General features: G+C 33.2%; 1 protein-coding gene across 1 annotated transcript in view; it reads right to left on the reverse strand.

Annotated features, from left to right (window-relative positions):
- Nucleotides 1–4,786: 4,786 nt before the first annotated feature.
- Nucleotides 4,787–27,811, reverse strand: part of LOC132759099 (GPI transamidase component PIG-T-like) — a 33,562-nt gene continuing 10,537 nt past the window's right edge. The window contains exons 10-11 of the mRNA XM_060750823.1: nucleotides 10,227–10,473; nucleotides 4,787–8,155 (exon numbers count right to left, since the gene is read on the reverse strand). Coding sequence (XP_060606806.1) covers nucleotides 7,744–8,155; nucleotides 10,227–10,473 — 659 coding nt within the window. The 3' untranslated portion in view covers nucleotides 4,787–7,743. The remainder of the gene's footprint in view (nucleotides 8,156–10,226; nucleotides 10,474–27,811) is intronic.

Below are 27,811 nucleotides of genomic sequence, written 5' to 3' on the forward strand. Positions count from 1 at the left end.
AATGTAAAATGTACACAGGTCATGTCAAAATGAAGTTATTTATGACTAGAAAATGAAATAAATTGACATTATAGGTCAAAAATAGTAATTTTCTGGAAAATTGCTTAAGTAGCATTGGTAGAAAATTCAATATGGCTTCAAAATCCAATATGGCTGTCATTAAATGATGATATATTTTGACAAATTTCTATAATAAAGGTAATTTGTATCATCAACACTTTTAATACATGAAACAAACTAAAAAAAGAGGTATTCCTGCATAAAACTGCATATACAGATGTACATTTACAGAGAAAAAAACTTGCATTTATGGATAACCATGCGAGCACATTATTTAGCTTGATATTTCAAAGAATAGGGAGCAAGTGATATTGTACACCAAAGGCGTCAGCTTTACAAGTTTTTCATGCAAGTTGGTTTTGTGAAAAAATCATGATGCAATACGTTAAACCCTATTACACTTATTTTTTAGCATAATATAAGGTCACCGTTAAAGGTCAATAACTCTATCATGGATTTTGACAGAATTATGTCCCTTTTGAATATAGAGAATTCTTCATAATCTAGGTTCTTGTTTAGCTATAAAGCACCGAGAACAGGCTAACACTTTATGATGTCCTACCAATAGCTCTTGTCAATGTGCATGATTCTGATACCATGCAAAGCCGCTGATTTTAATAATGATCCCCAGTTACCTTGTTATCAAAACATAACACACAAAAATCAAAGTTAAAATCAATACAAAACTAGTTTCTTTATGCGGAAAACAACATATCGTAGAATCACCGAAACAGAATGACTAATACATTTTTTTGTGCATCAACATCTACAGAAATTGAAACCTGAGCCCATAGAATGAGGGCTCAGAATGCGTCTTCAAGCTTCTGTAGATGTTAATGCATGAAAAATGTGAATTAATCCTCTATTGTATTGTATATTTTAGTGCACACAATTCCTTAGCTTATTTGAACCAAATGTTTAGTATGATTTATACTAGTAAGTGTCAGAGACAGAAGGGTTTCTTCTCCTGTCAATCTTTTAATAAATTTAGTTTGCACCATCCTTGTGATCGTCTTACTGCAGCTGTGAGTTCTTTTTCATTAGTAATTTAAGCAGCATATATTTTGTGTCATACATAATGGAATCAGACTCTTATTATGTCATTATTTTGGCAAGGTCTTATGAATAAACAACAAAAACAGAATGAAATTGAACAAAAATATCTTGGGTTTTTCTGTAATCAAACTTAAGTGTTTGACATTATTACGATAAGTAATTCGTGACTTTATATGAGATCAAGTTAAGACTTTTGCAGCTCTTTCTATTTGATAATTTTGATATGAGATTCCAATTTTAAGATTGAGATACTAACTTACTGACTTACTGCGAATTTCGGGGCTGCATTTCAGGGGCAACGCTCTTAAATTACTTGTTAATTTCTCCCTCTTATATTTTAAAGCAGTTGAAATGCCTGATTAAGCCTTACATAATCATATGTATTTTCTGATATTACAGTATAATAGTTGATTTATAATCTCAGTTGTTTGTTGTTGTTTTTTTGTATTTCAAAAACAATGGAAACTCTTTAACAAATTATAAATTGTTTACTTAGATTAAATAATTTCTGTTTGGTTTCCACAACTGTCAAAGGACTGTACACAAGAACTAGTGAAATCATGCCGAATTTAGCTTAACTCATGAGGTTGTCATTTATTTCAGCTTTTTTTTTTTTTAATTTACTCCTAGAATCACAACAACAATGAAACAATGGACCTTTAACTTGACAGACATTCAGTACTAGATCAATAGGTGTTAATTATAGATAATTGACTAAAGTTTTCTTGTTTATACTGATTAGTATTAGTTGATAACACTTTAAACATTACCTTGCTTCAGTTAGTATAAAAGCGAACCTGATGTACAACTGTTGAAATATCATTATTTCTAACATTTTCAGCAATTTATCCACAATTTTTTTAAGAACTGTCACTTTGACTTTGAACATAAACTACTTCAAGTAGTCTTGGGTTACGTTTTACTTTTTATTCTTATCAAAATACAAATTACAGAGTCTAGAATTCTCTGAAATTATTATTATGAAGTGTTTTCTTTTTAGGGAAAATGACATAGCTGTTGGTAAAAATATACAAACATTTCTATACCATTCCTTTAGCACTTGCACAATGACCCAATAGGAGGTCAGCTACATAATATTATATCATTGGAATAAGGCTCAGCTTAGTTTGATTGCAAGTTGCTTGAACTTGAAAATTACCTAAAATAGCAAAGAGATTTTTATTCAGAGCAGATAATGAAATTATGAGATAGTTTTAACGTCCATTTTTGTTTTAAATATTCTTTTGTTTCTTTTGAGTTTTCGTAAATCAAGTAAAAAGAAATCTGAGCAATTTAATTATGAGCATGTTTTAATATGAATCGGATGCTTTAAAACAGTTTAATAACTAAATGGGTTTTTGTCACAAAAACATGTCTCCAAAACTATGTATGGTCACTCATGTGAAGTTTCATTGAAATCCCACCAGTAACTTGACCTGTGAAAGCCGGACAATATCTTTTTATTTTAGCTCCGACGACCATTTTGTGCAGCGAAAGCGAACTGTGCTGGTGGTGTGTGTGCACAACTAGGGATATTTCTGCTCTCTCCTGTAAAGTTTGGTTGATATTCAACCAGTAGTTTGACCCAGTTTAGGCCGGGCAAGATATTTCTGCTCTGGTGGCCATTTTGTGCAGCGAAGCGGAATGTGACGGTGATGTCCATAACTTGGATGGTACTGATTAGGGGGCCTCCGTGGCCGAGTGGTTAAAGTCGCTGACTTGAGATCACAGGTCCCTCACCGCTGTAGGTTCAAACCTCACTCAAGTCGAAATCTTTCATGTGAGGAAGCCATCCAGCTGGCATACGGAAGGTCGGTGGTTCTATCCAGGTGCCCGCTCGTGCCTGAAATAATGCCCGGAACACCCGGGGTCTTCCTCCACCAATAAAGCTGGAAAAAATCGACGAAAAATCTCGGCGGGACAGGTACTGATTACTCCTGTAAAGTTAAGTTGAAATCCGACCTGTAGTTTGACCTGTGAAGGATGGACAAGCTTAATGCGGTCGAACGGACAGACAGACAGACGGCGAAGGCAAATACAATACGTCTTTCATGCTGGTATGGTTAAAAAACATGTAATATAATGTATTTGTGCTATTTTATACTTATTTGAAAATGATTACAGCTGGTAAGCTAACATATTCTGAAAAAATTCAACATGGTGGCCATCTTGGATTTAGGCAAGCATGTTGGATATGCAAAATCTAGATCCAAGGCTTGAATATAAATAAATATGCAGTGCCATAATTTTAAATTAGTCTTATTTTATACTGTTCTGTAATGACGACAACAGCTGAAAACTATTACATTCTGCAAAATTTTAATTTGGCGGCCATCTTGGATTTTGGCAGCCATCTTGGATTTGCACAACCTGGAATCCGAGGCTTGAAAATATAAAAATTTGTAATATAAATAAAGTGGTGCTATTTCATACTGACCTGTAAAGAATAAAGCTGAAAAACTTTAATATTTTGAAAAATGAAAATAAATGGCGGCCATCTTGGATTTTGGCGGCCATTTTGGATTTGCACAACCTGGATCAGAGGCCTGAATATAAATTAATCTGTAATATAATGAACTGATGCTTTATTACTATTCTAGGTATGACTACAGCTGAAATACCCAAATATTCTGAAAATTTTAATATATGGCGGCCATCTTGGATTTTGGCGGCCATATTGGATTTTTAAAAAGTGGATCCCAGGCTAAAATGAATTGAAATACTATTTCCTGCCACCATGCCAAGTTTCATGCTTTTCACAAGAGGTGCACAATTCACCCTATTTTATGCACGGATTTCTTGGACTAAGACGGTAGCAGGATAAATAACAGTCAGACTTAAGTCCGATCAGACATCTGTACACGTATATTCAGACATCAGTATATTCAGACATCAGCAAATTCAGATATGCGCACATTCAGGCCTTAGTCCATTCAGACATCAGTATATTCAGACACTAGTGTATCAGTATATTCAAACTGTGGGGATGTAGGGGATGTACAGGTTTGTCTGGCTTTATCCAAGTGACCAAATATTATTAACTTTTGGTTTACAGAAAGATAATGATTGAGAATTCAACTAACACATAATTTTAAATAACAAATTATTTGTTGATAGTCTCATCAGGTTCCTAAGTAAGAAAGCAATACAGAACAAATATGGAATGATGGATTTCGTTGTAACTAAGGCAATAAACTAACTGCACCAAAAAACAATAAATTCCTCTGTTTAGAAAAAATCAAAATGTAAACAAAACAAATGGCACTACACTACAAAAGGACTGAAGCACAAAAAAACAACAAAGTTATCAATCAATATATTGTAAGACAATTTTTTTTATGTATTTTGTCTCCCTTGTACCTACAGTAATGTTCTTAGCTGCCAATTTTCCTTACCGCTTTTTCATAATCCTTTTTTTTACAAAACATGTATCAATCTCATTAAAATCATATCCTAACTGTCGCTCCATGTAATTTAAAACACTTTTACAAGTTTGTTGTAGTTTTCGGTCTTCTGGCCTTTTTCAGCGGCAGCCTTTGTAATGTTTTACCCTGTAGGTGAAAAGCTAGCTCAACACCAAGAGTGGTTTATCCCCTTATATATATACCTACATGTTAATTCACCACCTTTAGTTTTTGCATATTGTAATCTTGATTATGAATATTATGACTTTGTTTGTTTGTTTGTTTGTTTCATTTTACGCCTTTATCCAACATTATTTCAGTCATATAGGCGGGTAGTTTCCTAACCATCGTTCCTGGAGAGTTACACCAGTACTAGACAACCTTCCTCCGCGCTAAACTACCAAAGCATCTCCCGGGGATCGAACCCACGCCAGAGAGGTAACTGGATTAGAAGTCATCGACTCTAACCCCTCGACCACAGAGGCGGTATGAATTTTATGACGTTCTACCTACATTGTTACACCTTATTCAGCAGCATTTAAGGAGGTTTTCGGGAGTTTTCATATAGACATATAGGCAAAATTAAAACTGTTCAATAGAATTTCTTTCAACTTGGCATGTTGTTAGAATATGATAACAGAAACATTTTAAATGGAAAAAAATTGGGGTCACCGTTCTCATTGCATAATTGCACTTTATTATCTAACATTGCAAATAAGATACAATATTTAACTAGCTTGGCTGAATACCTATTACAAAAATAAACTGATTTGTTCAAAAGCAAACTTCTAAGAACAGAATATTTATATTTTTAGGAACAACACAAAAATATTAACAATACAAAATATGTTATCAACAAAGGACAAAACAACACAGGTTTCTAATCACACATATAATTCAAATCTACAAAAAAATGAAATAAAAAAACTGCTGATGAAAAAAAAGAGAACAATATTGAAAAATATGCACCTGTTAACTATGCTCATTATCAAATGAACAGGAACTTAAAGAGTGTAGGACAAAAGCCCTCCCGGACAAAAGCCGTCCAAAAATTACCAGGATTTTTGTCAATTTCTCAAACTCAAATGTTGTAAAATAGCCAAAATACATAAAATTCGAATTTCTTACTTAAATCAGCTGGGGCACTTAAACAGCCAATATGCAAATGAGAATTAAGAAATATTCTCAGAAATAAATTTCTGAAATATGTGAATACATTACAAAAAAGTCTATTGAACACATCATAAAAAGTCTGTTACAGGTCAATGAAATCTTCCTTCAAATGGATTAACTTTATAATTACTCACATGATTTCTCAAAACTATTTCAATCAGGCCACACAACTGAATATACAAATAAAACCATATTCAGCAAATAATGACAGCAAAAGTTACAAATGTAACTTATCAGATCAAAACTATAATTGTCAATAGTAATAAACATGGTATTCCATTCTTAGAAAGGAAATGTGTAAAATTGAATTTGTTTTAGATACATGTAGCATGTAATACAATACATGTAGCATGTAATACAATACATGTAGCATGTAATTCAATACATGTAGCATGTGATACAATACATGTAGCATGTAATTCAATACATGTAGCATGTAATACAATACATGTAGCATGTAATACAATACATGTAGCATGTAATTCAATACATGGAACATGTAATACAATACATGTAGCATGTAATACAATATAACGATATGCTTCACAAATAAAACACACCATATTATTATAATTCAAAGGGTATGAAATAAAATGAGTTACATAATTTTGTCTATTTCTAATATATTGCCTGTTATCACATGCTTTTCGATGGTTTATCGAAATGTATCAGTGAAATATAAAGCTGAATTTTCACCGTTTGAAACAGCGAAAATATCAATTTGATATTTTTCACTGTTTTGAATTTAAGCCTGTTACGTTGTTGCAGTGAAATACCAGCTTGCACAGTACTGAAAACTAACTTAATGACATGATATCGTAAATGACGTCACGTTGTATTATTATTTGATGCGCTTTTCATTTAGTTTTAGGTTAAAATGTTTTTTTTAAATGTTTCTTTGCATATAATAAAAAGAAAATTTGTTTACTTAAGTGAAACACCAAAAGTTCATATTTAGCGTGGCTGTGCCTTTTGGTGCTCGTTCCGTGAAATATATTATCATAACTGAACTAATCAAATAACATCTTTTTGCTGGTAATCACAGGCTGATCTGGCTATAACCTGATAGTTCATCCCCCAAAATTAACTATCTGGATACCTTATACAATATATATAATAATCAATGTCCATATCAATGTCTTTTATTGGTATCACAGAATTACAGTCTGATTTTCTCCTCAATCATTACTTAATTCAGAAAAGGAAATGTACAAACTTGTACAACATGAGCTGTGAACCTGTGTGATGGACAGTACACTGAGCTATAATTATCAGTGTTGAATAATAAAACTAGGGTGATTCAGGAATGTTTAAAGTTCACAAATGGCTACAGTTAAGTCAAAATCCATGTCATACTAGTAGTTCTTGATCAAGTGACCTATAATTATAATCCCAAGTACATGTATGCACCTTTGACAGAACGTTCAGCAGTTTATTGAGATAAGAAGTTACACATAATACCTAAACAGTTAATGCATTAACACAGGCGTGACCTGGATAATGCCACCTTTGATTGAATAGTTGAGCTAACAACTCCATAAAATCCACAAATATTTCCAATTTATCAAGGAGATATCAAAAACTTATATATTTTGATCTTGTAAGCTCATTATCTCAGTTACCTTTTCCCTCTCATCTCATAATTTAACCCTTACCACCCTAAATATCTAAAATGGACTTGTCCATCTTTCATTCAGGACATAACCATTCATCATTTCAAGAGAACATTTCATAAAATGTAGAAACTAATAGCAAAACAGTGCAGACTGTGATCAGACAGCATGAATCTGGCCAGTTGATCGCCAGTCTGCACTGATTGCACGGACAGAATTAGTTGAAAGTATACAGGTTTGGTCGTCGCGTAGCAAGAAAACCATAGTTACTGTACAATAATCTAGATACACAATTACACATCAGATGTGCTGACAAAGGCATTGACAAATTCAATTCTCTTTATATAATTATCTAAATGCGATTTTGTTCATATTACCTGAAAACGACTTTTAACTTTAAATTACAAAAAAAATTGACTAGACTTTCTGCAATGGTATCAAGTCTTCCCAACAATATCCTTCCTTTTAGCTTTGGTTTTAGTCTTTTTACTTTCGTCATTTTTCTGATCACTTTCTGAATCGTTTCCTTCACTTAATTTATCCTTGTCTATATCATCATTCACAGAATCGTCATTTTTCTCTTTTTCATCTTTATCATCAGTATCACTTGCTTTCTTCCTGCTTAGCAATTTTTTAAGCTTTTGTAAAGGGTTGTCTTTTTTCTTGTCTGGGTCCATGACAACAAATCTCCGTGTTGTGAGATTGTGCAGGGAACCGAATGCTATGGCGACCACCGTGCACGCCAAACATATGACGTTGTACGGCATACTAAAGTCTGGCGTCGGCAGTGAGACGAGCAAACTCTCTGTGTGAATCCTCAGAAAAAAATCACTCGACTTGTCTATCATACTGTAACGAAAGAATAGGAAAATTAGATATTTCCTGTAAAAACCAATTAGATATATGCCTAAAAAATAAATTTCAAATGGTATTAATATGGTTTTCAGATTACTTTACTTTTCATTCTACAATCTTACTCAAAATCATTTTAAAAAACAAACAAATAAAAATATGGAAGGCAAAATGACAATAATTTGTCTGAGATTTCTTTCTACAAAATCAGAATTCTTTTTAGTTCAGAGAGAGTTACTAAAATTAAATTTGTGAAATATAAAATTTGCTTGCTTGTCTAAATTTTGTGCTGACTTCAACACATTTTTTTTTATAACTCGGCAGTCAGACCACCTAACCTGTTTTCCTGGATAACTAACCAGTCACTAGAACTATCACTTAATGTGATTAATACCCCCGCAAGACTGCTTTGAAAATGAGGATGTTACTAGTCACTAGTAACATAAAACCTTGCAAAAGAATTAAAATACAGTTATGGTTGTTGGTAATAAAAGATAGTTATGGTTCTTGTATGTTGCATTTCCTTTTAATGTGGTTGACTATTGATGAAGTTTTATTGAATTACTCTGTAATAAGTCCAGAAAGAGTTAGCTTTATAAACACTGCACTTCCCCTCATTGAGCTTGACCATTGTATGAAGTTGAATTAAACATTAGATCCGGACAAGGAAAAAAAACAAAAGGCAATAACTCTACAAATACTGAAGATTGAGTTATGGTTATTGTACACTTCCTCTCATTGCCCTTTATCATTGTATGAAGTTGTATTGAATTTCAACTACTAGTTTTCAAGGTATGCACTGGACAAAAAAGTAAACAAAGGGCAATAACTGTAATTTGTCCAAATAAAGTTATGGTTCTTGTGCACTGCACTTCATCTCACTGCCCTTGACCATTGTATGAAGTTTCATTGAATTCAAACCATTAATTTTCAAGTTATGCACAGGACAATAAAAAGTAACAAAGGGCAAAACTCTTAAATGAGTCAAGAAAGAATTATGGTTTCTGTACACTGCACTTCCTCTAAATGTGCTTGATCATTGTATGAAGTTGTATTGAATTCCAACCATTAGTCTTCATGTAATGCTCTGGACAAAAAAAAGCAATGGAAAAGTAACAAAGGGCAATAACTCTGTAATTAGTCAAGATAGAGTTATGGTTCTAGTGCACTGCACTTCCTTTCAATGGGCTTGATCATTGTATGAAGTTATATTGAAATCCAATCATTAGTCTTCAAGTTATGGTACGGACATAAGAATGCAATGGAAAAGTAACAAAGGGCAATAACTCTGTAATTTCTTTAGATAGAGTTATGATTTTCTTATGCACTGCACTTCCCCTTATTGTGCTTGACCATTGTATGAAGTTGTTTTGAATTCCAACCAGTAGTTTTCAAGTTATGCTACGGACAAGGAAAAGTAACAAAGGGCAATAACTCTGTAATTAGTCAAGATAGAGTTATGGTTCTAGTGCAATGCACTTCCCCTTATTGTGCTTGACCATTGTGTGAAGTTGTTTTGAATTCCAATCATTAGTCTTCAAGTTATGCTCCGGACAAGGAAAATGCAACAGACCGCTGGACCGACCAACCGACCGACCGCCGAGTGACTCCTATAAACCCCCCAAACTTCGTTTCGGGGGTATAATTACCAATTTCTCCATTAGTAACCCGAGTAGAACCACCGACGTTCATTAGGTTGCTGGATAGCTTTCTCACATGAAAGAGTCTGAAGAGACACTTGCACAGCTTGAACCTACAGTGGTGAGGGGCAAGTGATTTGTAGTCAATGACCTTAACCACTCGGCCACATACGTCCCTTGTCTAGCTCTTGGATTGAACCATCAAACCCTGGATTATTAATCCAATTATCTCCCTAATGAGCCAAGCTGGGAGACTGTGAAATATAAAGAAATCTTATTCTGGTTTGAAAGCTTCCAATAATGACATGTGTAAAAACAGAAAATATAGCCCTCAAATGTAAAGCGACTATTAAATTACATCTTTAAGCATGTAAATATAACCTCTTCCTTCTTGTTTAATTATAATAACTTCTTGAAAGTAAGTTTACCTTTCTTCAAATGTTGAAGAATTTTGAGGCACTGCAGTGAACTGTTGCCCACTGGGTAATATGGTTGATATAATAGCAGAATTAACATAAAACCCATGGTTAGCATCCGGAGGGTATTCGGTCCACTTGAGGAAAGCTCGATCAAACTCCATGCTGATCTTTGTTACTGACAAAGCACGTAGCCTGAACACTAATTCAAGTTGGTATGGACGACTTCTGTCCTTGCCAGGGATAAAATGTGTCTTATCTGAAGGTAAAAAGTCCAGTAAATCACTCAATAAAATAATAATTTTTACAACTCAAATCATCTTTTTATTTCATATAAGTTAATATTTGTGACACATATTTTGGTTAAAGTACCTGTTTGTTTTAACATCATAGTAAAACTTTGTAACAATAGTGAACTGTTCAAGCATTTTATACCAGTAGGAATTTAGGAAATCATTTCTCCACCAGTAAGCAACAACTTCTATACACATCAATGATGGAAACAAATTTTCAAATTTATCACAGCAACTTTAAATAGCCAGTACATGTAATACATTTGTGCATATGCACAGGCCTTGATCTCCAGCATTTCAACATGGCTTTCATTAAGTTTCAAAATTTGGTTGTCAGACTGCAAAATATTTGACACTGGAAGTCAGATAATAATTGGCGAAAAGATGGAAATGCATGAATTTTGAAAGTCAAAAGCCAAAATCATAAGTCAATGACTCCCAAATTCCCAATAAAGGAAGTCAAGAATCAATATCATAATAGTAAAGTCACTGTCCAGATTTTACAACTATACAATACAAGGCTCAATTTGTGTTTTTATTGAGCTCAAATTAATAAACAGTATATTTTGTTGCTGTTTAGAAAAGAGTAGGGCCAGGAATTATATTCGAATATTCGCAACACTACCGAATATTCGAACATTGAAAAACGAATACGAATATTCGGAAAAAAAAAATGTTTTAATTGTTTTGTTTTTACTTTCAAATTTCAATTAAGATCGTAAATTAAACCCTTGACCTTCACTTGACCAGGTGTTCATATGTTTGTATAACGCGTGTCAACGATTATCGCAAATTAACTGTGAAAATTTGGGCTATAGTTACCTATAGTTGCACCCGTTTCACAGTTAGCAATTTACCTGTTAAAGAGTTTATAATGTATTTTTTCCGATTTTAATTAACTTATTTTATTGTTTTCTGTGCTATAATCTTTCTGATCAATCAATAATTGTCTTAAATTTTGTAAAGAAGAATAAACCGTTATGTTTTAATCGGTGCGTTATGAAAGCATGAGAAGTGTCTATATTCCGTCTGAAGATATTTTATTCCGTAGAAATTAGACTCCATGTTATATTTACTGTGATATAGCGATTTAATTTTATCTTAAGAATGTTTTAAACCTTATCTGAAATTATAAATAAATAAAACAATTATTTAATACAAGGTTTAGATTCAAAATAATTAGATATGTGTTATTGGGGCTAAGAGGCTATGATGATAACTGGCAGTCATGTGACCTACTGTTAATAAGACAAATGATCAGCCGTCGGATTAACCGAACAAAAACACTAAACTTATGAATTTATTTCAAAAGAAAATATGTATATATATCTATTTACAATAAATAAAATAAAAAACTTTGACATAGTAATAAAGGTCTTTTTGATCGCCATATTCCAAACAAATTAAACAAGAGCCCGGTTTGAGCCGGGTGATGCTCCCCACACAGGAAAGTACACATCTTGTAGTTTCAGAGTTATCTCCCTTGAAAAAGTTCAAAGTGCAATAAATCCAAAATAAGGCAAGGCAGAGTTATTGTTCTTTGCACTGCACTTCTAATCAATGCAATCTATCAACCTACAAAGTTTCATGTTGATATCTCTTATGGTTTCCGAATTATATCCCCGACAATGTTCAAAATGTAAAAATGAACAAAGGGCAATAACTATAAAATTTGGCAAGGCGGAGTTCAAGTTCTTGTGCACTGCACATCTACCCATTGAGATCCATCTACCTACAAAGTTTCATGTTGATATCTCTTGTACTTTTAGAGTTATTTCCCGGACAAGATTTTTTTAAAAGGGGAGATAATTCAAAAATTGGGCAAAACAGAGTTATGTTTTTTTTGTACTGCACTTTTACTCAACTTTCTACCAACAAAGTTTCATGTTGATATATCTTATAATTTTAGAGTAATTTCCCAGACAAAATTCAAAAAATAAAATTTAACAAAGGGCAATAACTCGAGAATTAGGCAAGGCAGAGTTATGATTCTTGTACACTGCACATCTACCCATTGTGATATATCTAGCTACAAAGTTTCACGTTGATAAATCTTATAGTTTTACAGCTATGTCCTAGACAAGAATTTTCTAAAAGGGGAGATTATTCAAAAATGAGGCTTAACAGAGTTATGGTTCTTTTGCACTGCACTTCTACTCAATGAGATCTATCTACCTACAATGTTTCATCTTGATACCTCTTATAGTTTTAGAGCTATGTTTCGGACAAAGTTCAAAGTGTTAAAATAAACAAAGGGCAATAACTCCAAAATTAGGCAAAATAGAGTTATGGTTCTTGTGCATTGCACATCTACCCATTGAGATCTATTCACCTACAAAGTTTCATGTTGATATCTCTTATAGTGTTAGAGTTATGTCCCGGACCAGATATTTGTATAAGGGGAGATAATTCAACAAGAGCTGTCACAGGAGACAGCAAAGCTCGACTAATAAAATACTGGACGCAGTAAGGAAGACAAAACTATGAAAGAAAAATCAATTATGTATAATTATGTTTTAATTTATAGTAAAAAAATAACATTGTTAACATAAATTCCAAGATTAAAGGGAATAATTCTAGCAATAGTCTCGCTAGAGTTATGAACCTTGTCACACAACATGTGTGTAATGATAAGATATATATATTTGAAGTTTGAAGTAGATACCTTAAAAAGTAAAGAAGTTATAAAATTTCTTACACAAAAAATAGAAAATCCTAAGTTCACTGAGAGATAAATCTGTAAATATTGCTTCAAGAGTTATGAACATTGTCACTAAAATGTAATTGATGATAAGGAATAAGTATTTGAAGTTTGAGGAAGTACCTTTAAAACAAAAAAGTCATAGTAAAAAATAACATTTTTCTTGTAAAAAAATCTAAGTTTATGGGGAGATAATTCTTGCAATATTGGTGCTAGAGTTATGAACCTTGTCACATAAGATGTGGATGATGATTAGGTACATATATTTGAAGAATGAAATTGATCCCTTAAGAAATAAAGAAGTAACAGTAAACAAGAGCCATGTCAACATGGCCATCCCCCGCCGAATGTGTTTGCTCATTGGAAGAATGTAGTAGAGCGGAATAATTCCATTTTAAGAGGTCTTTTGGTAATGAAAACTGATGGCTATAGTGATTACAGATTTGAAACCTATGTGAATACTGATGGCTGAAAATAACAAAGGGCAATTACTGAAAAATAATGCAGGGTAGGTTATCATTCTTGTGGTGCTGCATCCCTCCTCAGTAAAATCTATCCACCTATGAAGTTTCAAGTTGATACCTCAAATACTTTTTGAGAAAAAAATTGAATTGAAAAATTAAGTATGAAAAAGACACAAGGGGCAATAACTCAAAAAATTATAAAAGGTAGAGTTATCATTCTTGTGCAGTGCACACCTCCTGAGTGAGATCTATGCACCTATGAAGTTTCATTTTGATATATCAAAGGCTTTTTGAGTTATGCTCTGGACAAAAATTAATTTTGAAAAATAACAAAGGGCAATAACTCAAAAATAATGCAGGGTAGAGTTATCATTCTTCAGCACTGCACTCCTCCTCAATGAGATCCATCCACCTTTGAAGTTTCAAGTTGATACCTCAAATACTTTTTGAGATAAGCTCTGGACAAAATAGCATGAAAAAAAAGGGCAATAACTCAAAAATTGTATAGGGAAGAGTTATCATTCTTTCACACAACATTCCTCCTCAATAAGATCTATCCACCTATGACATTTCATGTTGATATCTCAAACACTTTTTGAGTTATGCTCCACTCAGGTGAAAAATTAGGTATGAAAAATAACAAAGGGCAATAACTCAAAAATTATGAAAGGTAGAGTTATCATTCTTGTGCACTGCACACCTCCTGAGTGAGATCTATGCAACTATGAAGTTTCATGTTAATATCTCATAGGCTTTTGGAGTTATGCCCTGGACAAAAATCAATTTTGAAAAATAACAAAGGGCAATAACTCAAAAATCATGCAAGGTAGAGTTATCATTCTTGTGCACTGCACTCCTCCTCAATGAGGTCTATCCACCTATGAAGTTTCAAGTTGATAACTCAAATACTTTTAGAGATATGCTCCGGACAAAAATGTCGGACGAAAGGACGGACGGACGGACGGAAGGAAGGACGGAAGGTCGGACGGACGGAGACTATTTCTATATCCTCCGCCGAAATTTTTCGGCGGGGGATAAAAATAGTATTTTTTAAGGAAAACTCTAAGTTCAAGGGGAGATTAATCTGAAAATATTGGTGTATGAGTTATGAACCTTGTCACATAAGATGTGGTTGATGATAAGGAACATATATTTGAAGTATGTAGTTTATCCCTTAAGAAATAAAGAAGTAACCGTAAACAAGAAAAATATTACATACATTCGTATGTAATATAGGTACGATTGCATACTACTTTTTGTGAAGACTTTTTATGCTTGCTGCATTATAGGTGTAATGTAAAATGAACAAACATGTCATGAGATATTTTATATCTTTAAACATTTTCATGGAATGTAATTAATGTATCATCATATTAAAGTTGCATGCCTTCAGATGAGGAAAATAATGTCAAGGAAATCAAAATATGAAAAGAAAATTCACGGTCAATTGACTGCTTTAAGCATAATCACAGAATAAAATTACAGGAAATTAAAAACCTTTTTAATACACTAAAGGTAGAATTACATCGCAGATGTGAGATATGATTATTTATTCATATTAACATCATTATTGGTTATATATTGATAAAAAAAACCCGAAAGACACAGTTTGTAAATATTTATTACAATAAAATATGAAACTAGAAATGTGTCATCATGCCACGGATGCCCCCGCATGCAGCCAAAATTTCAGATGTTATAATATTTAGTTCCAAATTTGTTTGCACAAATTATTTTTTTCATTTTAAGTTCAAAGCCCTTAAAACTTTTCAATGTTAACACAAACCATTTCCATACAATGTTCAAGGCACTGAAATTATTCGGTCTTAACCTTTTGAAAATAGCATATTTCATATTTGTAGCCAAAATAATGGCTACATACATTTCCACAAAAGTATGAGTGCTGAAACTGAAAGTTCAAAATTTTTCCAACATTCAAGAAAGATAAGTTTGTCAAAAATCATTGAACCTAGACCAAATTCAAACTTAAACTGCTTATTCCTAAGATGTATCTATATTATTTTCAAAGTGAAAGGGACATAACTCTGCCAAAAATCATTGAACCATGACCAAATTCGAACTTGACCTGGGCATTCCAAAATCATATCCATATGTCAAATTTGAGTTGAATGTGTTGTATCGGTGGGGAGATAATAAACAGAAACTGAAAATTTCATATTATTTTCAAAGTGAAAGGTGCCTAACTCTGCCAAAAATCATCGAACCATGACCAAATTCCAACTTGACCTGCGCATTCCTTTGACATATCCATATGTCAATTTTGAGTTGAATATGTAACACTGTTGGGTTGATAATGAACGGAAACTGAAAATTTCATGTTATTTTCAAAGTGAAAGGGGCATAACTCTGCCAAAAATCATCGAACCATGACCAAATTCGAATTTTACCTGTATTTTATCATGAATTATCCATAAGTCAAATTTAAGTTGAATGTGTGGTACCGTTGGGGAGATAATGAACGGAAACTGAAAATTTCATATTATTTTAAAGTAAAAGGGGCATAACTCTGCCAAAAACCATTGAACCACGACCAAATTCGAACTTGACCTGTATTTTCTCATGAAATATCCATATGTCAAATTTGAGTTGAATGTGTGCAACCGTTACTAAGATAATGAACGGAAACTGATGATGACGGAATGACAGTATGACGGAAGGACGGAACAGGGTAACACTATATGCCCCGGCCATTACATGGCGGGGGCATAAAAAGGTATTTTCCATCCTATGTGACGTGCCGAGGTTAGCTATATTTATAATTCCCGCGCTAAGTCTCGGTGGTGCTTGGGATAATCACTTGATACTGTAAATGGCAGCCATTTTACGATACGAAAATGCCTGGCCCTCCTCGGACAGTTTATCCTGCCAAAAAGATATGAAAAAATACTTGCAATTCAAAGTTTGTTTGCTACATTTACTCTTTGCAAACTTTTTCTCTGCCTGACTGTAATAATATTGATGTTTTGCATTGGCTTAAACCATCACTTTATCAATATACATGTGGAGTGAACTAATTTCGTGTTCATTATAATTATGCCGTTAATAGACATATAACAATTTTATTTAAATTTGAATTGATAAAGCAACAATCCCAGAAGCCTTTAAGATAATAACAATCATTGGAAAAAAGTAAATGCATATAAATTGTAAATTTGTGTATGACAACTCACCCCCTAAACAAAACATAATAGACTCAACCAAAACAAGCGTCTGCTTCTTAATCTAACTATGTAGTTGCATGACCATGATTAAAAATAGCAAACCAAATGTAAGAGGTAAACCTATTGTAAAAATAATACTATGACCACAGCAGATTTCATACAGAAAATAGTATTTTTTAAGGAAAATTCTATGTTCAAGGAGAATTAAATCTGAAAATATTGGCGCTAGAGTTATGAACCTTGTCACATAAGATGTGGTTGATGATAAGGAACATATATTTGAAGTTTGAAGTTGATACCTTAAGAAATGACGAAGTTATAGTGAAAAATATTTTACTGCACCAAACTTTAATCTGAAATCTGGACGCGGACGCCGACGCAACCGCCGACGCCGGGGCAAGTAGGACAGCTCTCCATATACTTCGTATAGTCGAGCTAAAAACTAGGCAAAATAGAGTTATGGTTGACACTGCACTCCCCCTCAATACCCTCTACCACTGTATGAAGTTTAAACAAACTAGAACTGCCACTGTCATGGCGTGAATACCCCCGCATACCACTTTGTCAGAATCAACAGTGGCCATTTAGACTTCAAGGACAACTTCCCTGCCAAATCTGAGGTTACTAAGCCAGTGCATTGCTAAGTTATGTATTCTAGATGCTTCAAATGTGAAAATGTCAAAATCAATACACTGCGAACAGGCATTCTTATGCAATTGAGGGGAAAAACTTATTTTTTTGTCAAGGTCTTGTGACCTTTGACCCAGTGACCTCAAAATCAATAGGGGTCACCTGATGGTCATGATCAACCTCTATGCCAAATATGAAGACTGTGGGTCAAAGGAATCTTAAGTTATTGGGCTGACAAGCTTTTTTAGTTAAGGCCCCTGTGACCTTGACCTTTGACCGGGTGACCTCAAAATCAATAGGGGTCATCTACTAATCATGACTAACCTCCATGCCAAATATGAAGACTGTGGGTCAAAGGAATCTAAAGTTATTGGGCGGACAAGCTTTTTGAAGTCAAGGCCCCTGTGACCTTGACCTTTGACCGGGTGACATTAAAATCAATAGGGGTCATCTACTAATCATGACTAACTTCCATGCCAAATATGAAGACTGTGGGTCAAAGGAATCTTAAGTTATTGGGCGGACAAGCTTTTTGAAGTCAAGGCCCCTGTGACCTTGACCTTTGACCCGGTGACCTCAAAATCAAAAGGGGTCATCTACTAATCATGACTAACCTCAATGCCAAATATGAAGACTGTGGGTCAAAGGAATCTTAAGTTATTGGGCGGACAAGCTTTTTGAAGTCAAGGCCCCTGTGACCTTGACCTTTGACCGGGTGACCTCAAAATCAATAGGGGTCATCTACTAATCATGACTAACCTCCATGCCAAATATGAAGACTGTGGGTCAAAGGAATCTTAAGTTATTGGGCGGACAAGAAAAAACCGACAGACGGCCAGATGGCCGGCCGGACAAGCTGATTCCAGTATACCCCCCTTACAACTTTGTTGTGCGGGAGTATTATTATCTAATATATAAATTATGCTACAGACAAGACAACGCACGGACAGACGGAAGGAGGGTAAACCTGATGGTGTAAAGACATTAAACTAAGAACTTAAAAAGTTATGATCAAAGTTGTAGTTTGGGGGACGGCAGCGGCAACATGATTTTTGAAAAAACTCAAGGTAAAAATCTTTAGAACATGTAGAACATTAAAACTTGAGTATATAAGTAAACATTCAAAATACAAGACAGTCAAACCTGTTTATGTCATATACTTTTGAGATATCATAAAACTGTTATAATGTCAGTGAAAATCAAAGCAAAATATACAATGTATGAGTTAACAAACTTTGCTTTGTATCTCCAGATCATTTTTATCTCCAGAACTGTATAATTGAATTGAATTATCAAAGCTAATTTAACAACATTAAACAAAAGCTTTAAAATGAGTTTAAAATAATTCAATATGGTAGCCTTTTAAGACAAGGTTTGACTGTAATGAACACTAATAGAAATGAAATAACCAATAACTATCAATAAAATGCATTTTGTCAAAATTACCAACACTCAAATCTATGTTGCATAACTATAAAACTACACAACATTCAACATACTCGACACAATAGCTGAATGGGCATACGTAAATATTTATATAGAAGATAAGTGTACATTTTTAGAGTTTATAATTATATTCATTTAAAAAAATATGATTTGTGTTTTATTAAATCAGAGTTAAAGTAAGTGTTGAGCCACGACAATCTACCAATTATATCAATTATTTCCTATTCTATATCAATAATGGTAAACGAATATCTTATTAATGAGATATAATCTATATTATCACTCTCCAGAAAACACTGACCAACAAAGCTTACTGTTTATTACATACATGTATATCCCCTTCATTGTGCAATATATTTTCAATTATTAGTGTGAACTATCCCTTTTCTCTGTATTCAATGATGAATGATATACTGTATTTCATCAGTGTGATTTATCACATATCACACTCCTTCTATAAACTACAATGTAATTGTTTCTTCATACAGGTTTTATCATAAATATGATATGTTTTAAAGGGACTCCACTGAGATTTAAAAGTCTAAAAACATAACATTTGAATTTCTTACATAAATGAGCTGGGGCACTTTAAACAGTAATATATGCAAAGATAGTTAAGAAATATACTTTGAAATAAATTGAAAATCGTATTTTTATGCTTTTCTAAGTCTAATTTGAAAACGCTTTTCAGTTTTGGGTCAGTTTTTTACAATTTGAATAATTATTCTGGAAAAACGGTGCGCGCGAATGATCTGAAATTTTGCACAAAGATTAGTGGTCTAAATCTACATCAAATGGTACAATTATCTGGAAAAATATTTTCAGTCTCATCATGTCAAAAAACGTCAGTGGAGTCCCTTTAATGTGAAAACCTTTAACAGTATTCTTATTAAGCTGAACTTGCCTGATCCCTTGAATTTGTAACTGTCGGTTGGGTGTTTTAAAAATATTTCAGTATTAATATATCAGTAACACTACCATTGCAAATAGGGAACATTAATATACACTCAAATGGAAACTTGCTGCAGACTAAAAAAAAAACATTTCAACTTGTGGTGAGATATATTCAGGAAACTTATCTGAAACAAGTTTAATTATATTTATTGTCCCTATGATTACAATTAACAAGGAAATGTTATTAAAATCTTACTCAAGTTACTCAAGTTATACCAGTAAATATAATCCTACACTTTAGAATATATTTCTGTTTCAAAAACTTTTCAAGGAAGTTTATATGCATAAAACTTTATATCTGTTGTTAATATTTTTCAAGATTACTGTTAATTTTTCCAGATTATTTGTACGAAATACTGTAAATACAACATTCAAAGTAAGTTTAAAACTTTACTTGATTTCTCATTTATACATTTATAAATGAATTATGTAAGAATGTAGTTCAGGCAATATTTTAGACAGTGTTTTTAATTTTTTTGTCTCCCTTTCATCAATCTCAAAAAAAAAATTTGTTTAAATGACTTAATATGTATTTCATTTAAATAGAAATATACATAATAATATTTTACATCATAATCTATTTTTCACAATATATTGTCGTGTTATATTATAAATCTAAATTTCCACATATCTGGTCAAATGAACAGAAATATTTTCTCTAGATTATTTTCAAGAAATTTAAATAAAAAATTCAAAAAAAAGTTTAAAAATTCATTTTATATACAATATTTTTCATCAATATTGGATGAATTATGTAAGAAAGTGTTACATGAATAATTGAATGAGTGTTAAATTTTAGTGTCTCTCTTATATCGAAATTCTGAGAACAAATATTGAAATTTACATAATAGAGAAGAAAAAATACCACAACCAAATAGAGAAAAATATGCAATATTCTTGATCAATTGATAACTTTCTGAACTAATTTATATTATGTTTCCTAATATCCAGATTAAGGCTCTCTTGTTCTGTTCTGTACTAGGACATAAAGGATAATAAATAAGTAACATGTGATAAAACTAATAAGACTGCTGACTGAAACAATTTTCTCTTTTACTAATATATTACAGAATGTTTCAAGATCCTGACTACAGAGAAAACTTATCAGATGATTTATCAAGTTTTACATTGACAAGATTGGTGTCAATGAAAAGAATTTGTGATGGAAGGAGAAGAGAGATACATGGCTGACAGAGACCATGAAAAATATCTCATCAGGTTAACTGATATACAATTCAACTGGCTATTATTTAGGGACGTCATAAGTGGAAGGTACAACTACTAAAGGACTTCATTCAGAACTTGATGTACTAGGCTGTAGTCATGATTGTCAATAAATACAAGACTTGGTCAGAGTGGGAACATGGGCAAGAACAAACTACCTCATGACAGGATAGAACACTACCAGCCGATGTTTCTTACAACTAACTCAGAGATCATGAACCTCTTCCCTGCAACATGTCATTTCCTGATGAACACCATATTACTGATGAGAAGAGAAGAATATTGCTTAAAAACACACATAATAAAGATTTTCTGAGGGTGCTCAGCAGCAGCATGGACCATCTATTGCTGGAACAAGGAGAAACCTGGTTTATGTGACTAGAGACAAGTATGCTTTTCCATGAAATCAGGCCTCAATCAATCAGTTGGTTGATTAGACAGGTACTGCAATGCACACCAAGAGATAGGAAGATATGCAGCCAGTACTGGGTGTTTGTTGTCCAAACGGACGAGTAAGTGAATAGTCCGACTGAATGCAGAACTACATCATAACAGAAAAGATTAAATTACATCTAAATATAACACAAATAAGGTGCTATTACTATGAAAAGATCTTAAGACCCTTCCTAACTCAGAAAATCAACATATCCAATTCAATTGAAAACAGTTATTACATTGTTATATCGAAAACACACGATCATATAGAAAGATAACAATTTATTAACAATGTTAACAACTGCTTATTGGAATTACAACAGTTACAATAATGTGTTCAACATCATATACGGAAATAATTGATGGCAGGCAATTACAGCTGAGACAAAACATGAACTTTAAAAAACATTTGTGATTTAATACAGAATGATAGACAACGTTACTTAGTATGAATATGATGGTCTTGGTTATAGACTTCAAGTTAAACTGAACAGGATACCACATTGGAGTTTTACTACCTTCTACCTTCTTCACTTGAAGAATATATAAACATGTTATGACACTTGCATATGTAAACCATTGCATCATAGCATAAGTGGACATCATAAGTATATTTTAATACTTTTACACAATAAAAACATAGAACAATAAAGCAATCTGTAGGTAAAGTAATGACCTTCAGTGACAATGGTAATAGATTAGAACATGCTGCATTCAAGCTACTATCAACCTTTTCTTTTTACCACCTATGGATCTATCCTAGCATCATCCAGCATTGTGAAAACAATCAAGTGTCACCTCAAGCATTGGGGCTGGCTATCAGCTGGTTTAAACCAGATATCTCCTCTAGCAGACTGAAATTAGCTCTTCAGTGTTGTGACAGTACAGGAGATATGGAAAACGCTGAACAAATTCTGAGATACACAGAACAACAATATTATTCCTATCCTGTTTTATCTATCTGTAGCTGCTATAAAAAGTCCCAAGCAGAAATAGATGAATTTGAGAGGTTATATACTGAACAACAAAGTGAGGACTGTATCAAACATATTACAGCTTTTTGTGTCAGGTTTATACAGAAAGAAATCAACTGTGTTCCTCATGAACTACAATATGAAATGTTCAGATCTACACAAGATGACATGATACACAGACATGCACATAAAGACTGTTGGATGGACTGGACCTGCTGTAGCTGATTCTCTACCTTTCTTGTACTTCCTACAATACAAGATCTATCGTCATCTACAAAGACATCAAGAACAACAACAAGCACTTTGTAAACTTATAAGAACCATAGAAACAGATAAAAACCTCAAACATAGAGAAACAGCTCTCAACATTTTAGGACAATGTATGGAACAAGAAAACAGACCTCAAGTAGCATTAAAATGCTACATGCTTTCTCTTCAACAAAGGGCAAGGAACAATGTAGCAAGCATCCATATATGTAAGCTCCTTTCTGGCTTACTAGTTAGCCAATAAAACAAGATAAAAAAAGAAAGTATGAAGACTTGAGTTTTGAATGATATGATTATCAAACAGATGAAAATGTCAATAAAATGTCAAACTATAGGCCTGCCATTACACTTTTTATCACATATCATTTTGAAATACCATTAAAAATGCTAAATTTAAAGAAAGATTCTAACTTCAATGACTTTGAATATCTGACTTTTACAATTAAAAGTTAAGAGCCTGAAGTGAAAATGATAATATTGCTTATATGCAAATAAATTTTAAATCTTTGTTTATAAGATGAAGCTTTCTTCTAAGTTTTTTTTACAGTAGTCAAAACAGTTTTAGCTGTCACCTACATGTATATTTAGTCTTCTATTTCTAGCAATAACTATTAAAGTCTTGTTTGATAAATGTACCCTGTATATAATCTTGTTCTTAAGTAATATATGTTCCCTGTGTCCATATTGCCCATGCTGTATATTTTTGGTATGTTCCTGTCCATGTTTGTCTCTGTATATTTATATGTTATTGTCCATGTCCCTTATTGTTTTCCATAGTTATTTCTTAAATTCATATACTCATAGCTCATATCTCATATCCAATAGCCATTACCTATACATAATGGTACTTAATAACCTTTTCAACCTTTTCAATTATCTTTTCTCACAAATTTTTACATTTCCCCACTTATCTGCACAAGGCATGCCTACTTAAATTAAGGAATTGTTGGTGCAGGCCACGGTTTTGTTGTAGCGAGGAATAAATATTTTGAGTAGCGCATACTTGTCTTTTTACAGGTAAATAGACTTTTGCAGATGATGCCATTATTATTCATATATATTTTGCTATTCTCCAATTTTGTAATTGTTATATTTGCACTTGAATTGAGAAATTGTTGGCGCAGGCCACGGTTTTGTTGTAGCGAAGAATAAATATTTTGAGTAGCGCATACTTGTCATTTTACAGGTAAATAGCCTTTTGCAGGTGATGCCATTATTATTCATATATATTTTGCTATTCTCCAATTTTGTGATTTTTATATTTGCACTTGAATTGAGAAATTGATGGCGCAGGCCAGTTTTGTTGTACTGAAGAATAAATATTTTGAGTAGCGTATATTTGTCTTTTTACAGACCACTTTACCCGTCAGGTCCAGAACTAACGGCAATGTCAACGAGCCCTTTTGTTTCATTGAGCTGCCACACCTGTATATAACATGACCCTTTCTAATGCACTGGTTGCTATGGAAAGTCAGCATCCACTAATGTCTCAGGTCAATAAGAACAAACAAAACAAGAGAGCAGTAATGGCCTTATATCGCTCAGCTTACATTCATTTCTAGACAAGAGCCGGTTGACCAGTTGAACCGGGTGATTGCTCCCAGAGTAGGTTTTGGACACAGAAAAAGTAAACCTTTTGTAGTTACAGAGTTATGTCCCGGACAAAGTTGAAAGTGCAATAATTCCAAAATTAGGCAAGGCAGAATAACTGTTCTTTGCACTGATCATCTACAAAATGAGATCTATCTACTTACAAAGTTTCGTTTCCATATTTCTTATAGTGTCAGAGTTATGTCCCTGACAAAGAGTAAAAAATGAACAAAGGGCAATTACTCCAAAATAAGGCAAGGCAGAGTTATCTTTTGCAGGTTCTTTTTGCACTGGCACATCTACCCAATGAGATTTATCTACCTATAAAGCATCATGTTGATATCTCTTATAGTTTTCCAATTATGTCCTGGATAAAGTTCAAAAGTGTTAAAATGAGCAAAGGGCAATAATTCCAAAATTTGGCAAGGCAGAATTATGTTTTTTTTTGCACTGCACCTTCATCCAGTAAGAAATATCTACCTACAGAGTTTCAGAGGTATGTCCCGGACCATGTTCAAAGTTTAAAAATGAACAAAGGGCAATAACTCCAAAATAAGGCAATGCAGAGATAAAGTTATTTTGTAATGCACTTATACCCAATGAGATCTGTCTACCTACAAAGTTTCATGTTGATATCTCTGATAATTTTAGAGTGATGTCCCAGACAAAGTTCAAAGTACAACTAGAACTCCGCGAGTTGGATGTGTCGCCTTGTGAACAATATAGTTTAAGAGAAATGGCCAGGACAAAAATGAAATTTGAAAATCAACAATGGGCAATAACTCAAAAAATAAGAAATGCAGAGCGTACTGCACTTCTTATCAATAAGATTTATCATCCTATTAAGTTTTAAGTCTAAAGCTTTTATAATTTATGAGAAATGGCCCAGACAAAAATAAAGTATGAAAATTAACAAAGGGCAATAACTCAAAAAATAAAAAATGCAGAGTACCAGTTCTTGTTCACTGCACTTCTTCTTAATGAGATCTATCATCCTATGAAGTTTCATGTCCATAGCTTTATACTTTAGGAGAAATGGCCCAGACAAAAATAAAGTACGAAAATTAACAAAGGGCAATAACTCAAAAAATAAGAAATGCAGAGTACCATTTCTTGTGCACTGCACTTCTTCTTAAGAGATCTATCATCCTATGAAGTTTCAAGTCCATAGCTTTATACTTTAGGAGAAATGGCCCAGACAAAAATAAAGTATGAAAATTAACAAAGGGACATAACTCAAAAAAATAAGAAATGCAGAGTACCAGTTCTTGTGCACTGCACTTCTTAATGAGATCTATCATCTTATGAAGGTTCATGTCCATAGCTTTTATAGGCGAAATGGCCTGGACAAAAATAAAGTATGAAAATTTACAAAGGGCAATAAATAAAAAAATAAGAATTGTAAAGTACCAGTTCTTGTGCACTGCATTTCTTCTTAATGAGATCTATCATGCTTTGAAGTTTCAAGTCATAGATTTTATACTTTAGGAGAAATGTCCGGACAAAAATATAAAGTAATGAAAAATTAACAAAGGCAATAACTCAATAAATAAGAGTGCAGAGTACCAGTTCTTGTGCACTGCACTTTGGGTCATTAATAAGAAGCATGCATACCAAGTTTGAAGTCAAATCCAACTTATAACTGACTGACTTGAGCTCCGGACAAGCTAAACTGGACGCTGACGCCGACAACGACACCAACACCTTCGACAAAAGTACCCCTATATGTCGCGCTTTTTCAAGGCGACACCAAAAATGAACATAAGGCAATACCTCCAAAATTAGGCAAGCAAAGATTTTAAGTTTTACCGGTTAGTTTCGCCTGCACATCTACCCAATGAAATCCCTGTCTACACCTACAAAGTTTCATGGTGATATACTCTTAATAGTTTTAGACTTACAAAGAGAATTTCATGAATTTGACTTTGATGGGCCATGCCAATTGGAAGGGGTTTTTGTCCCAAAAAAAACATATATCTTCCAAAACTAGGTATGCTAGTGATCACTCCTATGAAGTTTGGTCAAAACCTTGCCAGCAGTGTGACCTGTGAAAGCAGGACAAGATATTTCTTTTTATAGCTCTAAAAGCCACTCAATGACAACCAGGGGTGGGGCCAATTTGACCCAAAAACTTGGTAGACACAACTAGAAGATGTTTCATGCTTAATATCTAAGCTCTAGCTCTTTGGGTTTTTTTTCAAAAGAAGATTTTTTTAAGTTTTCACTTTATACATATAAGGAATATTAAAGACACCCAGTGGAGGGGCCAATTTTGACCCTAAGGCTTTTATTTGAACAAACTTGGTAGACACAGACTTGAAATTGTTCCATTCATAATATATAAGCTCTAGCTCTTTGGGTTTTTCAAAAGAAGATTCTTTTGTTTTTAATATATACAAATAAAGAAAATCAATGACCCCCTGGGGCGTGGCAACTTTTGACCTTGAACAAAATACTTGGTAGACACTAACTACGAGATGTTTCATGCTTAATATCTAAGCCCTAGCTATTTTGGTTTTTTAAAAGAAGATTTTTTAAGTTTTTACTATACTGTATACATTTAAGGAAAATGAATGACCCCCCGGGGTCATGCTTAATATCTTAGCTCTAGCTCTTTGGGATTTTTAAAAGAAAAATTTTACTGTAAGTTTTTACTATAAACATATAAGAAATATCAATGACCCCCCCTCCAGGCGGAGACAATTTTGACCCCAGGGATTTTATTTGAACAAACTTGGTAGACACTGACTAGACAATGTTTCATGCGAAATATCTAAGCTCAAACTCTTTTGGTTTTTAAAAGAAGATTTATTAAGTTTTTTTCTTTCCGTTGCCATGGTAACCACAGTTCTGCCTGAAATTAAATTCTTTGTACAATTTTTAAAATTTGACCACTAAAGAAACATTTCTGTGAAGTTTCCAGCAGTTTTTGAGGAGATGCCGTTTGCAGTAAAGGTTTACAGACAGATAGACATGCAACAAAATAGGGATAAAGGGCCATTTCTATTGTTATTTTTCATTTAATTGAGGGCCATGGCCCCTTATTCAATTGTTACGGAATGAATTCTATTGTTTTCTTTCGTTCTGTTTACAGTTAGCTGGCTCCCTATCCCCCTATTCGGTAGTGCAGATGGACGGACGGACATGGGTAAATGTAAATGCGCCCCATATTGTTTGGGCACATTAATTTATCAAGAATGAATGTAGACCTACATAATTTTTTGCACACAGTATTTTAAAAGAAAAAAAAATTCTATAAATTATATTTAGTATGATTATTGTGACATCATAATTTCATGACGTCATGAATTAGAGCGCATGATGTCACCCACAATAATCAGTCAATATATTGCCAACTATAAGAAATTAATAGGAACTTTATTTGCCAAAAAAAAAAATCAAATTATGTTCATTTATCAAAATATCCATGTAGAAAG

This window comes from Ruditapes philippinarum, unplaced genomic scaffold, assembly GCF_026571515.1.
Source record: "Ruditapes philippinarum isolate M1 unplaced genomic scaffold, ASM2657151v2 ctg8451_1_1_1_1, whole genome shotgun sequence".
Taxonomy (NCBI): domain Eukaryota; kingdom Metazoa; phylum Mollusca; class Bivalvia; order Venerida; family Veneridae; genus Ruditapes; species Ruditapes philippinarum.